Source organism: Triticum aestivum, chromosome 6A (assembly GCF_018294505.1).
Source record: "Triticum aestivum cultivar Chinese Spring chromosome 6A, IWGSC CS RefSeq v2.1, whole genome shotgun sequence".
Taxonomy (NCBI): domain Eukaryota; kingdom Viridiplantae; phylum Streptophyta; class Magnoliopsida; order Poales; family Poaceae; genus Triticum; species Triticum aestivum.
Window position 1 is genome coordinate 616,754,045 of NC_057809.1, and position 15,199 is coordinate 616,769,243.

General features: G+C 48.7%; 3 protein-coding genes across 6 annotated transcripts; 2 read left to right on the forward strand and 1 right to left on the reverse strand.

Moving 5' to 3' along the window:
- The first annotated feature begins 721 nt into the window (after positions 1-721).
- Positions 722-4,487, forward strand: LOC123129127 (probable prolyl 4-hydroxylase 3). The gene is made up of 7 exons (XM_044549306.1): positions 722-1,254; positions 1,367-1,448; positions 2,327-2,522; positions 2,845-2,974; positions 3,072-3,259; positions 3,537-3,632; positions 4,071-4,487. The coding sequence occupies exons 1-6, from the start codon at positions 959-961 to the stop codon at positions 3,608-3,610; spliced, it is 966 nt and encodes a 321-aa protein (XP_044405241.1). The 5' UTR covers positions 722-958; the 3' UTR covers positions 3,611-3,632; positions 4,071-4,487.
- A 2,656-nt stretch (positions 4,488-7,143) lies between these two features.
- LOC123129128 (sucrose transport protein SUT4) lies at positions 7,144-11,862 on the forward strand. Of its 4 annotated transcripts, none has more exons than XR_006463610.1 (14): positions 7,144-7,674; positions 8,460-8,525; positions 8,625-8,723; positions 8,809-8,873; positions 8,971-9,055; positions 9,168-9,201; positions 9,289-9,388; positions 9,824-9,899; positions 10,015-10,371; positions 10,479-10,596; positions 10,858-11,091; positions 11,167-11,230; positions 11,309-11,352; positions 11,431-11,605. XR_006463610.1 is itself a non-coding variant. In XM_044549308.1 (14 exons), the coding sequence occupies exons 1-14, from the start codon at positions 7,411-7,413 to the stop codon at positions 11,596-11,598; spliced, it is 1,800 nt and encodes a 599-aa protein (XP_044405243.1). In that variant the 5' UTR covers positions 7,149-7,410; the 3' UTR covers positions 11,599-11,862. The 4 variants fall into 4 exon arrangements, 3 of the variants coding, with proteins under 3 accessions (XP_044405242.1, XP_044405243.1, XP_044405244.1); XM_044549308.1 differs by having other exon boundaries at positions 7,149-7,674; positions 10,479-10,622; positions 11,431-11,862; XM_044549307.1 differs by having other exon boundaries at positions 7,145-7,674; positions 10,479-10,622; positions 11,167-11,352; positions 11,431-11,862.
- Positions 11,863-12,217: 355 nt separating this feature from the next.
- On the reverse strand, positions 12,218-13,652 carry LOC123129129 (uncharacterized). The gene has a single exon (XM_044549310.1). The coding sequence runs from the start codon at positions 13,561-13,563 to the stop codon at positions 12,349-12,351; it is 1,215 nt and encodes a 404-aa protein (XP_044405245.1). The 5' UTR covers positions 13,564-13,652; the 3' UTR covers positions 12,218-12,348.
- Positions 13,653-15,199: the final 1,547 nt, after the last annotated feature.

The window sequence follows — 15,199 nt, forward strand, 5'->3', positions numbered from 1 at the left end:
CAGCCACAGAAATGCTGACGCGTGGATGCCTATTGGTCCCGGTTGGTACCACCAACCGGGACCAAAGGGTCTCCTACCTGGGCTCTGCGCACTGCCCACGTGGAGGGCCTTTAGTCCCGGTTCTGGATTGAACCAGGACTAAAGGGGGGAGGTATTAGTACCGACACTTTAGTCACGGTACAGAAACCGGGACTAAAGGCCCTTACAAACCGGGACTATAGGCCCTTTTTCTACCAGTGCGTGACAGTGAATCAGTCATGGCAAACGACCAATCCTTGGCATTGGGTTTATTGTTTAGACACACATATACTCGACCATTGCCACATCAGAGAGAGAAAGCGCAAAACGCTTTGTGTCATATTGCAATTCGGTAAAAAAAATCATGTTCCTAGATTCGAAGTTCGGTTGGCATTTTGGACTTGAACCCGACCTGGCCCTCGGAGATTTACAAATCAATGATCTGATTTGGGAAATCAAATGTGGGTCTATAGCATTTGTTTCCACTTATAGTTTGGTTTTCAGTAATGAAAATCGGAAGGGGGCAAGCCCTTCTTTGATAAAAAAATAATTGTTTCCACTTATTACTTTTTTGTATGTATGAAAAGATTGAGTGAGTGCTTTTCACTCTCTAGACAACTGGTGCTCGCTGACGGGTGGGCCCCACGCCGTGCCGGGCCGCCGACCGGCGAAACAAGGAGCACAACGGACGCGGCACACGGTTTTGGAGCGCCAACCCGCGGCGACAGCGCAGCGCAGCGTGCACGGCCACGACACGACACGACCACCCGCCGTCTTCCCCTCCATTCCATTCCCCGCCACCGCCCACACAACCCACCGTCGCGGCGAGCCGGAGCCACCGCGCGCGCAGCTCAGCTCAGCTCAGCTCAGCCCTGCCGCCTCCACCGCGCCGCATTCCTCTCCCGCGCGCAGGCGGGGGGAGATCCGCCTCCCTGGTCCGATGGCGCCGTCGCGGCCGCTGATGCGCGGGGCGGGCCCGCCGCGGGTCTTCGCCTTCGGTCGCACGGGCCGGGCCTCGCCGTACGCGCTCGCGCTCGCCGCGCTGCTCCTCGCCTCCGCCTTCCTCCTCGCCCTCATCGCCTTCGGCGTCTTCTCGCTCCCAGTCTCCTCCCCCGCGCTCCCCACCACTGCCGGCGCCGAGACCGAGTCCTCCGGCGACAGCGGCGGGGCCGCGGAGTCCGAGTCCTCCGGCGGCTCCTCCCGCGCCGCGCGCACCCGCGCCCGCCGCGACCTCAGGTGAGTGAGCGAGCGAGTGAGTGGCTCCGATCCAGCAGTCTCTCTCTCCAGATTTGGTTCCACCTGCTGCTGGCTGATCTGATCTGATCCCTTGTTCGTCGGGTGGGTGCAGCGAGGGGCTGGGCGAGCGCGGCGCGCAGTGGACGGAGGTCATCTCGTGGGAGCCCAGGGCGTTCGTCTACCACAACTTCCTGGTAACCACTACTGCTGCTGCCCACTCTGCCTCCCCTTCTGTACTCATAATCCACTGCTGCCGCCATGGCTCATTCGTTCCTGCACCTGCTCCCGCATGCACGCTGCCGTGTGTATGTAGAGACTAGATTCTTGTGGGATCCATCCATCCCGTATCGCCTCAACTTTTTGGGTGAATTACGTCTGTGCTTTTCGGTGCAATGCCTGCCGGCTTTCCGAGCTGCGCTTTCGTCTGGAAATGATGCGGCGCTCAAGTCACACTTGTTGGACATGGGGTTGACAGTGACTGAAGGAAGCATGCCGTTTGCGCTGCATTTCTGTTTCCTTTTGTTCTTTCGGATCTTGGCTGGACCATACACTGCATGCTGATGCCTCCTGGGAAAGGGAAGGTTGTAGTCATTCGTTTACTGGCTTTAGTTCTGCCTCCAATGGAGCTCCGTGTGTGGTCGGTTATTACCTGGTCTGTTAGGGAAGAATGGGAATGCAGACATGATAAATGAACAGGGAGAGTTTGCAGTTTTGTTATCGTACTAAACTGCACAGTATTACTATGAACTAAGCTAATGCCTTATGCAAATATGACTTAATGCTTCAAAAGTGTGTATCTTGTAAGTAAGCCTCCTTGATTGTGAGATTCTGTTGGCTCATTTCTTTGCTCTGTTACCTCAAGTTTCTCCTGTTTTCAATTCTTCATATGTTGGGCATACTTATGTGTTCATACTTCTCAGTTTAGGGTGTTTACTTACTAATTTTGCCTTTCCTTATATTTGTATTCCTTGCTTTTTCTGTAAGGTGTTTTCATTGTTTGTTAGTTCAGCTTGTAATTTTCTGGTGATTTTACTATGTTTGATTGATGGCTGCTATTTATTCTTTTCATTAGTCCAAGGAAGAGTGTGAGTACTTAATTGGATTGGCGAAACCTCGCATGGTGAAATCAACAGTGGTCGACAGTGAGACTGGTAAAAGCAAGGACAGCAGGGTTCGTACAAGTTCAGGCATGTTTCTTCAAAGAGGACGGGACAAGGTTATCCGGGCTATTGAAAGGAGGATAGCAGATTACACCTTCATACCTGCAGGTTCGTACCTATGTAAAGACCTTATTTTGTTTCATGGTCGAGCCAAATTCTCGGTGAGATTTCTCAGTTGATAAAGTAAAATTTTAAGGTATACAGAAAAGTGTGACACCTAAAAAAATACATAGGAAATCTGATGATGGTTATGTGTGTCAACCTAAGTCCCTCGTTCTCAGTCATGGTTGCTTGTAGCTTTGTTCAGTATACAAGTGGTGTGACATTTTCTCGGCTTCAACAATGCAGCTCTTAGCATATGTTGCTTCTATCCTTTGAGCATATACTGTATTAGGTTTGTTTAACAATGTTCATTCATGCTGGCTTACAGAACATGGAGAGGGACTCCAAGTACTGCACTATGAAGTCGGGCAGAAGTATGAACCCCACTTTGACTATTTTCTTGACGAGTTCAACACCAAGAATGGTGGTCAGCGGATGGCAACAATTCTCATGTACCTGTAAGTAAAAATAGTATCCCTATGCGCCAACACTTTGGTTACTTGTGGTGTTAACTGCCTTGCTAACTTGTCTAAGACATACTCTGAACTGAAACAGATCAGATGTTGAAGAAGGGGGTGAGACTATTTTCCCTGATGCAAATGTGAACAGCAGTTCTTTGCCATGGTACAACGAACTTTCAGAGTGTGCCAGAAAAGGTCTTGCTGTGAAACCAAAGATGGGAGATGCGCTGCTTTTCTGGAGCATGAAACCAGATGCCACTCTAGATCCACTAAGTTTGCACGGTTAGTTAGTTCAGTGGCCTGCTCGCTGCCCTTGTTAGTTACACTTTCTCTTCTGAAATTCTTGTTCCATTCTCCTTCTAAAGCTACCTGCTGTTAAACTTGAAGTTGTGCTTATATGCATATATTCTTGAGCAATCTGCTGACAGATTGGACCTTACAAACACTTTTTCATTTTCCTTCGGGAAGCTACCTGCTGTTGAAGTTGAAGTTCTGCATATATGCATATATTCTTGAGCAATCTGCTGGCAGATTTCTTTACATGGTGTTATTCTTGCAGGGGGCTGTCCTGTTATCAAAGGGAACAAATGGTCATCAACCAAGTGGCTGCATGTTCACGAGTACAAAGCTTAGGCCTTGTGAACTCATTCCAAAGGTATTTTCTGCTACCCCAGCCCCAGTGGATCTATATTTTGTTAAGATGTAAAGCCGGATATTTTCCTCAAAACAAAAGATGTAAAGCTAGTGGTGTATTGTTGTTGCTTTATTTTCAAATATAAATAGTTCTTGGTCCTCTCGGAAGATGTTTCCGTTAGTCCATCCTCAGCACCACGATTTCTTCATCTGCTGCCGTTACTCCGAGGCATGTTCTATTGTCTGTACTCAGTAGCAAAATGAATTTAGAATGTATGATTGCTAAGTGCGGCTGTTATTCTTGTACCGAGACACGTGTGCATAGAAATGATGGTTGAGATGAGGTCGAACATGACCACCTTTATTTGTGCTGCTGGGAGCTTCTTGAGCATCTCAAGTTGCTGCTCAAAAGTGAACTCTTTTGTAAGCTGATGCTGAGGCTACCACTTTGTGCTTGCAGATGACACGATTTGAGAAGCATGTGAGCTGGGCTCTTTACAGGATGGCATTACAGTTACAGATCCACCACCCCGGTTGTGTGCATTGCTTGTGGAGGATATATAATATATATATATACAAGGCAGGCAGTAAGCTCTCCATGTTGGAATACTGACTCGGCATTTTACTTCTTGTCGTCTCTCGTAGTCGCTCGCGGTGCCCCCGACAACTTATTATAGAGGAATGAATATGATATGTGATGTATGTAGTGCTGGGGGCTATTGCAGGTCGGCTATAGATAGGATCTAGAGCTCCATTTTTTGCATGTTATGCTTGTCCTGTCTGTAGCACCAGTACCATGATAATACTGATGAAGCAGTTGAGGTGACTTGTGTTAATCGATGAATAACAAAGGAGGATGATTTTGATTGTCTCAGCAGTACTGTAAACCTTGCCCGAAAACCTATCAAACATTCAGACATGTTGTTGCGGCTCGGAGATCCGTTGGTCGGATCTCAATGTTGTTGGTAGATCCATCTCTTGGTCGAAGCTCGCGGTCTCTATCTGGCGCGGGAACCGAGAGGGAACGGGGAGAAGATGTGTGCAGTGCAGGTTTGATCAGCTCCCTGTGTTGTGAAGGGGAAAGCAGCACTGCTTGTGTTTAGCGTTGGTTGGGTGGATGATGGTGATGGGTGGGATCGGACCGGAGGCGACGGTGGAACTGAACCTGAACTGGAGTTGAGTGTTAATGCAGCAGGCTCGCCTACCTGACGCCGAAGTAAACTGGAACGTACGCAGTCGCTCTCATCCCCGCCAGAAAATACTGCTACTATGAAGAAAGTTCAAGTTTCTCTTTGGTGTGGTGTGGGGCGCCGCGTGTGCCGTGGACTGGTCTGGTGAACCTAAGGCAGGCGACGGCGCGCGGCCGATCGCTCGCTCAGGCCAACTACAGTCCGGCCGCCTTCGTTTGGGGCTAAACGGACATGAATCGCGGCCCCATGAGCTGCAGCAAACGGACAAACGATTTATTTTTTATCCGCTTTTGATTTATTTCCGGTCTAAATTTGAGCCGAGTTTGTGTCGAAGCGGACGGGTCCCTGCCTCGCCCTTCAAGGACACAACTCCCCTTTTATCTTCCTTTGCCCTCTCCTACCCCCCACCCCGCCTCGCCACCGCTATCCATATTTTCGACCGCGTCCTCGCTTTCCAGCCTGGCAGCCCTAAACCACGACCACCCCTCGTCATAGCCACCCCATGCACGCGTTTCAGAGCAGTTTTTGCCAGCGTTTGTGCCTCTTTGTCGCTGCATATGGTACCAAGGAATTTATGGCCGCCGGCGACGCCCATCGACCCCAACATCTTCCGGCAGGCGCTGCATAGCCATCGGCCGGCAAGGACAACCTTGCTTGTTGTCTGTGAGGGGACGCCGAGGTGCTCTTCCCGGCCGCATCTCCACCACGACCGCAAGGTTTTCAATACTTTGCTCACAAGGTATCATGGATAGTGGGGACGAGTATTTTTTCCACGACTTCATTTCTTCATCGGATGATTCGTCCTCGGATGACGAAGAGCTTGCGGTGGTTGCATTGGTTGTCAATGACCACATTGCTAGGCAGCGACCTCGGTTCAAGGGATCAATTCAGGGTCATGCTCCGGCCTTGAACCGCAATAGGGAGAGCGGCCCCACCCTGCTCTATGCCGATTACTTTGAGAATACCGCGCTCTTCAAACCACATCAATTCCGTTGCCGCTTCTGTATGGCGAGACATGCGTTCAGTTGTATTCGGGAGGAAGTGGCGGCATATGACTTTGAGTACAAAGAGGATGCCCTTGGCAAGTTTGGCTTCTCCTCTTAGCAGAAATGCACTGCGGCTATTCGCATGCTTGCATATGGAATTCCAGACGATCTTGCGGATGAGTACGTGCGTATGAGTGAGTCCACATGTCTCATGTCAATGTACAGTTTCTGCAAGGCCGTGGCGCCAGTGTCTGGCCCTGAGCACCTAAGAGAGCCAACTGCTGCTGATACAAAAAGGTTGTTGGCAATTAATGCCGATATGAGCTTTCCGAGCATGCTTGGCAATATAGATTGTATGCAATAGAAGTGGAAGAACTGTCCATTTGCTTGGCAAGGGCAGTACAAGGGGCATGTGAAAGGTGTCACTGTCATACTAGAAGCGGTGGCTTCATAAGATCTTTGGGTATGACATTATTTCTTCGGCATGACTGGTTCTCACAATGATATCAACGTGCTCCAGCATTCTCTAGTGTTCGCAAGGCTTGTAGAAGGCCACTCCTCAGAGGTCAACTTCAAGATCAATGGTCACCATTACAACAAAGGATACTACCTAGCTGATGGTATCTATCCTCAGTGGTGAACTCTTGTTTAGACAATAGCCAATACACAAGGAGAGAAGAGATAGCGATTCGCCCAAATGCAAAGGAGTGCTAGGAAAGATGTGGAGCGTGCTTTTGGTGTGCTTCAATCTCGATGGGGTATCATTCGAAACCTTTCACTGACATGGAGCACCGAGAAAGCTTTGGGAGGTGATGACTGTTTGTGCGATCATGCACAACTTGATCATGGAGGATGAGATGATGACAGCATCTATGACCAAGGGTTTGATTTTCGGGGTGAAAATGTTGAGTCTAAGCACAAAGAACCGGCAACGTTTGAAATGTTGTATCTATCCTCCAGCCGTCCGCGACGAATCAGAACCAGATGGGTCCGCCTGTTGGGCGCACGGCCAGTGTAAAAACGGCCTATGCCGTTTCTTTGCCCAACCTAAACGAATAAAATCCAGACAAAAACGGTTGTCCGTTCAGGGTTGTGCGCAGCAGTTGCATAAGGTAAGATAGGCGTAGGGGATTAGATCTTTTGCTTCATTTTACATGGGGTTTGATAATTTGCCCCATGTCTGTCTCAATGGCAAGTGGCCCCAAATGATCAAAGTTAGAAGAAAAGTGGGGCAAAAAGATCCCATTTCTCACCCAAGATACTCCCAAGAGAGAAAATTCAACTTTCTCCTGAATCCAAAGGCAGGCAACGGCGGCAATCGCGCGCTCACATGGAAGAGATGAAGGAGGAGGAGGGGGAGAAAACCAACCAAACAAAACGAGTGAGTCTTTGACGGGGAAGACAGGCGTCGGCCAGCGCTTCCTCCCTTCCCGTTCACGCGCACACCGACGCGCTCCTCTCGCCAATTTTCTACTCTTCCCTCCCTCCGCTTTCCGCCCCGCGCCCTCCCGCATCTCACCTGCGAGCAGATCTCGTCGGCGTCGGCGTCGGCCCCCGCGCCACGCCGGACCCCGACCTGACCCCCCACCCAGTCTGCCTCCTCCGCGCCCCGGATCTGCCGGCCATGGACTCCGGCGGCGGGGCCACGGCCATCCGCGTGCCCTACCGCCACATCCGCGACGCCGAGATGGAGCTCGTCAGACTCAACAGCACCAACGGCACCGGCGGCGACGCCGCGCGGCCCAAGGAGGAGCAGGGCAGCGGCGCCTCCGGGGAGGGCGGCAGGAAGGGCGCGCCCAAGTGGCGGGTCGTGCTGGCCTGCATGGTCGCCGCCGGCGTGCAGTTCGGCTGGGCGCTGCAGCTCTCCCTCCTCACCCCATACATCCAGGTAGCACCCCCCGCTGGATCTCCCCCAAACCCCTCTCCCCTCCTGCCCGGGGAACTATTCTGTTTTGTTGAGTGTGCCCGCGCATTCCGGGAGGGCCATGCCAATGTATCGTTCCCCCATTTCTGTTTCCAGCGAACTGCAAATGCGGGCTGCTACTCCCCATGTATGATGTACTAGCATCTGACACTAGCTGTGACTCTTTACCCGATAAGCCACTCGGCCTAGGTTCTGTTCCTGCTGCCTGCTTAATCATAGTACCAGCTCATGACTGACACTGCTAGTCTGAATCCCGTGCGAGCATTTCGGATTTGCATTCAGATGTAGTCAGGCCAAGTACGACCCCCTTACTGACAAAGAATTGGCAGCCAATTAGGCAAGAAAAAAAAATTAGGGTGCCAGAATTGCTGATTTACATACAGACATAGGTGAAGCGCGATCCACAGAGGTTCCTGTGAATTAGGCAATACCAGGACACACTGTTTTGTTACCGTGTTTGCTGCAGTAAACAAGCTAAACCGGGGTTCTGGTCTGCGCTCATTTGCCCGGAATATCCTGGGAAGCATCTGCCGTGTTTTACTAGTGTGTCAAGTATCAGATGGACGGTATTCTGTGCTTGTTGCTCGGTCATTCTGTATATGCATACTAATGCTGATAATAAATAGGTAACTCCTGCCGCAAGAACTTCATGCACTCTGGACCGTTTACGTTCTTAGTGTGTTCTACATGAAATCTTTCCTGTCCTACAAATTCGCTCACCTGCTGTCTGTTCCTCATCTTACACGCAGACTCTAGGAATAGACCATGCCATGGCGTCCTTCATCTGGCTTTGTGGGCCTATTACTGGTTTTGTGGTAAGTTCTTACAACGACACAGTTGCTGATTTCTGTTCGGAGTCAGTAATGCAAGGTCTCATGTCTTTAAATGGCTGGTTGGTTACCCGCTGACGCCAGGTTCAACCTTGTGTTGGTGTCTGGAGTGACAAGTGCCGCTCCAAGTACGGGAGGAGGCGGCCGTTCATTCTGGCTGGATGCGTGCTAATTTGTGCAGCTGTGAGTATATATATCATGTTTGATAGTTTACAGTATATTCCCCATTCTTTCCCTGCTCTCTAATAGGCAGACTTCATACTCGTAGGTAACTTTAGTCGGGTTTTCTGCAGACCTTGGCTACATGTTAGGAGACACCACTGAGCACTGCAGGTAATCATCCATTCGTTCTCGTAGTTTGTTATTCCATTATAACAATTTAGCATCAGCTCTATCACTATCACTAAAATGCTAATAATTGTTCATACAGTACATACAAAGGTCTAAGATATCGAGCTGCTTTCATTTTCATTTTTGGATTCTGGATGCTGGACCTTGCAAATAATACAGTTCAAGTAAGCCTATTTGAAACTTTACATGTGATCTTATGAATTGACTCCCGGTCTCTGTAAATGTTGCTGGAAAGTTGAATTACTCTTCTCCTAATATTTTGTTCATTCTTGATAGGGACCTGCTCGTGCCCTCCTAGCTGATCTTTCAGGTGGTTAATACATTCAGTTAGAATTTCTACTAATGCTGGATCCACCCTTATAATATCAGTTATCTAATGATACATTCTACTATGCAGGTCCTGATCAATGTAATTCGGCAAATGCAATATTCTGCTCATGGATGGCTGTCGGAAACGTTCTTGGTTTTTCAGCTGGTGCGAGTGGGAACTGGCACAAGTATGTCGTGTTTTGTGTTATTCTGTGCTTACATTAGCTTTAGCCTTATTGTCCTAGAGTAGATTCACGGCGCTATCCAGAAAGAATCAAACTTATGCTAGTTAACATAAATTTTTAGGTGCACAGTTGGTAACATCTGAAACTTATACTCATGCTACTATTTAGAAAAAATCCCACCGGCTTATGTTAGTCAAGCTGTCTCTGTAAATAGTATGCTTGCTCACCCTGCCTTGATGATGTGCTTTCTCGAGGTATGGTCTCGCAGTAGCATAGGGTACTGGTAATCCCACAACTTGTTTTTCCAACTTTCTACTTCTGACAAAGATAGCTGGCCAACTTTTATTAATTTCTAGTTTTATCCCGAGAGTTCTCTTGTCAACCGCAGTTGATTTCCCCGTACAAAGCTGACCTTCCCACTCTTTTTTATTTATGCAGGTGGTTTCCTTTTCTGATGACTAGGGCCTGTTGTGAAGCTTGTGGTAATTTGAAAGCAGCTTTCTTAATTGCAGTTGTAAGTTCTCAGAGATTCTGCAATTGACCTAGGTGTCCGAAGTTAGGTTTCTCAATATAATTGTACAAGTGCATTGCTGGCAAAAGAGTAAGCTGACTAATTATGTGTCGTGCAGGTATTCCTTCTGTTTTGCATGGCTGTTACCCTCTACTTTGCTGAAGAGATTCCGCTGGAACCAAAGGATGCACAGCAGTTATCTGACTCGGCTCCTCTACTGAACGGTTCTAGAGATGATCATGATGCTTCAAGTGAACAGACTAACGGAGGACTTTCTAACGGTCATGCTGACGCAAACCATGTCTCAGCTAACTCCCGTGCTGAGGATTTTACAGATGCAGGCTCCAACTCGAACAAAGACGATGTTGAGGCTTTCAATGATGGGCCAGGAGCAGTTTTGGTTAAAATTTTGACTAGCATGAGGCATCTACCTCCTGGAATGTATTCTGTGCTTCTGGTTATGGCCCTAACATGGGTACGCTATAAAAATGGATTAAATAGATAGGTGCGCATCAGCTGCTTGCTGATGGTCTCTTTTTGCTGGAAACTGATGGTGTTCATCACATTTTATCTGTTTTGCAGCTGTCGTGGTTTCCCTTTTTCCTTTTTGACACCGACTGGATGGGGCGTGAGGTTTATCACGGTGACCCAAAAGGAAATGCGAGTGAAAGGAAAGCTTATGATGATGGTGTCCGAGAAGGTGCATTTGGTTTGCTATTGAATTCAGTAAGAGCCTGTGATCAATTTTGTTTACTATAATTTTGGTACATCTAGAGTAGTTCCTGCCGTTCTTGGTAATGCATACTTGAACAAACACTGCAGCTTCATAGGTCGTACTAGATACTGCAAATACTTTGAAAGCTTAGTTACATGGTTTGTGGTGGTTTAAAAGCATTGCAGTTGGATGTAAGTGCCAAGGTATTTTTAGTTAGCGGCGGTAATATTTGGTTTGTTCATGTAGGTCGTCCTTGGGATTGGCTCTTTCCTTATCGATCCATTATGCCGGATGATTGGTGCAAGATTGGTTTGGGCAATTAGCAACTTCATAGTGTTTGCCTGCATGTTGGCTACAACAATACTAAGCTGGATCTCCTATGACCTGTACTCGAGCAAGCTTCAACATATTGTCGGGGCAGATAAAACAGTCAAGACTGCAGCGCTCATTCTTTTCTCTCTTCTTGGATTGCCACTCTCGGTTAGTACCAGACACTCAACACTTTCTTTGGCGCAACTGGAAAATGTCTTATATCCTCTGCTCTTGCATACACAGATCACTTATAGCGTTCCGTTCTCCGTGACTGCTGAGCTGACTGCCGGAACAGGAGGCGGACAAGGTCTGTGTTGTTGGTGTTTTCTTCTTTACAGTGTGTTTCAGTTATTATTCTTGACTGAGAATGTCTGCACATGTCCAGGTTTGGCTACTGGAGTTTTGAATCTTGCCATTGTCGCTCCTCAGGTCGACCCTTATACCTAGAATGATCTCCTATGTGCATGGTCGCTGAACATGTCTTGATTTTTACAACTGTCTTCGCAGATAGTGGTGTCACTCGGAGCCGGCCCATGGGACAAGCTCTTGGGGGGAGGGAACGTCCCTGCCTTCGCCCTAGCCTCGGTTTTCTCGCTGGTAGCCGGAGTGCTCGCGGTGATCAAGCTGCCCAAGCTGTCGAACAACTATCAATCCGCCGGCTTTCACATGGGTTGAACCCCGGAAACCAAAACTCGAAGCCTGCTGTTGTGTGTAACATCCAGATGTTCACTGCCAACATTGCTAAACCTCACCCATTTTGACATTTGTTTACATATGGAGATGATTCTTTTCCCCTTCTTGTTAGATACACAGTAATAAGATCAAAGATGAGATAGAGATTAGGATAGAGAGGTAGTTTTTAGGCCTGTGTATACAAGTGTCAGCCCCAAGTTGTAAAAGATGTACACTTTTTTACTGTATATTATTTCACGGATGACAGGATGTACTGTATATTGTTTTTTGGTCTGTTCTGGGATGAAATTAGTGTAATCTTGGTTGGTGTTGTGGTTGTCGTAGTTAAAATTTGAATTGCAAAACTAAACTGAAAAAAACTTATGAAAAATCAAATTGAGAGCATGATTTGTTTGATGCCAAAAGTTGGCATGGCAATATTTGGCAAATGCCAAATGTTGGCTAGTGATTGGTTGGCTACCAACTTTTCTTCTCAACCTCACAACAAGTTGCCAACATTTGGCAAATTTTGATTTTACCAAATGTTGGCTTGCCAAATATTGGCAATGCCAATTGTTGGCATCAAACCAATTTGGAAACTCAAACATCACACAACTCAATCTAATGAAATTTGCCGACATGATTTAATTTTGTTCATACAATCAACGGAATTGAAACAAATGCAAGATTACTAAAAGGTAATGAAAAAAAATCCAATCGAAACCTCATGCTAATAGAAGCTATTTATCGTATCTAGTCGTTGTAGAAGCTACTTGTGTTCTTTTTGCCGTCTTTGTTGGTCTTCTTGTTCCTTCGCCTGCGCCGGTCAGCCTCCTCCACCCGCCGGACGGCGCGCTCTAGCGTGTCGACCCGCTCGGCCAGGGCCCCGATGAGCGCGCACTGCTGCGCGCTCCGCTCGCACAGCGCCGTCACCATCTCCATCAGTTTATTCGCGTCCAGCCCGTCGGTGGTCACCGTCTTCTTCTCCTCGTGTGCCTGTTCTTGCTGCTGCTGCTGCTGCGCTTTGGGGGGTGCAGGGTCCTCCTCACCGGTGGAGACGTCGCCGTCCCCTGTTGCCACCATCTCCCACTCGCCCTCTGCCTCCGAGGCCTTCTCGCTTTCCGCCACCAGTTCGGTCTCGTTTTGCCCGGCCTCGTCGACAACAACGGGACTCGTCGCGTCAACCTCCATCGCCGCCATGTCAGTTGTCTCGGCAGCCAGAAAATCCGACGCAGTATTGTCCTCAACCGACAGCTCCGGCTCCATCCCGCTCTCTGCTTCTTCTTCTGCATCCTGAACTTCCGGCACATCGGCGGCCACCATCGTGGGCGTGGCCTCGAGCGCGTCGACTGCATCATGTAGCGCGAGCACGCGCCGGGTGACCCTTCTGCGGTACTCCCGGGCGCCGCGCACGCCGTCGAGTCGCAGCAGCAGGCGCATGAGCTCCTCCCCGAGGCCGATCCGCGCACGGGCGTCCGCGCGGAGCGCCTCTGCCTCGGCCGCCACCCGCGCGGCCACGGCCTCCGCCTGCCGCTCCACCGCACGCACCTCCCGCACCATGCGACGAGCGAGCAGCCCGCGCGCCGCCGCCTGCACCCTCACCGCGGCCTCCTCCACGGACGGCGCCTGCTTCTCTGGAATCGCCGGCGGCGAGTCGGAGTCGGGGCCCGTGACCTCGACCTCAAAGCAGTCCGGGCAGCTCTTCGGGGACCCGCTGCCGGGCCTAGGACGCGCCGTGGTCCGTGCGGGCGGCTCCGCTGCGCCGAAGCCACGGAAGAAGCCGTCGTCGTGCCGCGCCGGGGCCCTCCGGCGGGCGGGACGCAGCTGCTCCGTCACGAGCGGCTCGACGTCTGGAAAAAAGGGATCGGCTGCGGCGGGGCGATAGTACGGATAGGCGTCGTACCCGTAGGAGGTCGGGTAGTAATAATCATACGGGTCGTAGCCGAAGAAGCCGCCGCGGTGCGCCATCGATCGATGATGAGACGGTGAAGTCGACGTCAATCGCGTGGAAAGATGGGTGGTAGGTCGTTTGTTGCCTGTGTTGTTGTGTTGAGGAGATGAGACGAGACCTACTATATATTTGAGGAAACAACCTTCTCGAACGAGCGCAGGAACGTTCTCGAAAGCTACAGAATTCTCGAGAAACCTCCTGCCTTTACGCACCGGTTCGGTTAGCGGCCGCTCGCAGCAGCCTCGCGTGGGCCGGCCCACCTACCACGCTCGCTCCTTTCCCTTCGTTCGCAGGTGCGCGTTTCGTTCGTTTTTTTTTCTGGTGTTCGTCCCTTCGTTCACAAAACTGAAAAAAAAACGATTGGTTCTGAAATTTACAAATTTGAATTTTTTCATCAATTCTAAAAACAGTCCATCAATTTTGAAACAAATTTCATGAAAAATTTAAAAGAATTCGCCGAATTTGAAAAAGGTTCATCGAAATTTTGAAAAAAGGTCATTGAGTCTGAAAAAGTTCTTTGAATTTGACAACAAGTTCATAGATTTTGCAGAAAAAATTCATGAAGATAAAAAGGTTTTCTCCAACTTGAAAAAAGAAAGGAAAAAAGGGACAGAAAAAAAACAGAAGAAAGAACAAAAGGACAAAAGCATGTAAGGGAACACAACAACTGAAGTGGTCGGGTGGTTGTCACGTCCTGCTCTGAACTCGCTCGTTCAATAAAAACATGAAAAAGATTTTAAAAAAGTAGTAATATACTAAAAAGTACAAAAAAAATCTAAAACGTGGCGACATCAATCAATCAAATATACTACTCCCTCCGTTTCGAATTACTTGTCGCAGAGCTAGAGTTTCACCACGCCGTTCTTCACTCGTGGGATTAAGTTTTTTTTTTCTCTAGCAGATAATCACAGTCGGTTGTTTCGATTTGCTTTTAGTTATGTTATGGTATATGTTTTTTCTCGTTCGTGCCAGGATACCACTAGATAAGGTATTTGTTTCGGATGCTAAGTGGGGTTGTCTGGTATGAAGTTGTGCTGTCCTTATACTTCTTGGCCTCGGTGTCAACTGGTGGTCTGTGTGTTAATCCCTTGGGAGTTCCTATTTTCATGTTTAAACTGTGAAATTGTTGCTATGGCCTTCACTAGCACAAATGCATGTGCGTTGCAATGGGAGAATTTTTTATACGTCTCATGCCTCAATTAATTCTGTTCATCCTCATGTCCTTGTCTCTGTGTGCGCTCCATATAATTTCATTTTAATTAAAGAGCTTTCCTACCTTATTTCTCTAACTGATTTTCATCCTTATTCCTTACACATCTTCCTTATTTTGTCTCAATTCCTTTCCTTCCTTTCTTATCCTCTCTCAATTTCTCTCCTTCCTTTTTTCCTTGCTTGTTGGGAATAGCAAGAGCCAGACCATCCCTCATAGCCATCGCTTCTGTGGTGATCACGACTGCTGCAAATGGAATTAATTTACACCAAGCGACCAGAAGAAAGGACAAAAGGACAAAAGCATGTAAGGAAACACAACAACTGAAGTGGTCGGGTGGTTGTCACGTCCTGCTCTGAGTTATGTTATATGGTATAGTTTTATTTTGTTCATGCTAGGATGCCGCTAGATAAGGTATTTGTTCCGAGAGCTGAGTGGGGTTG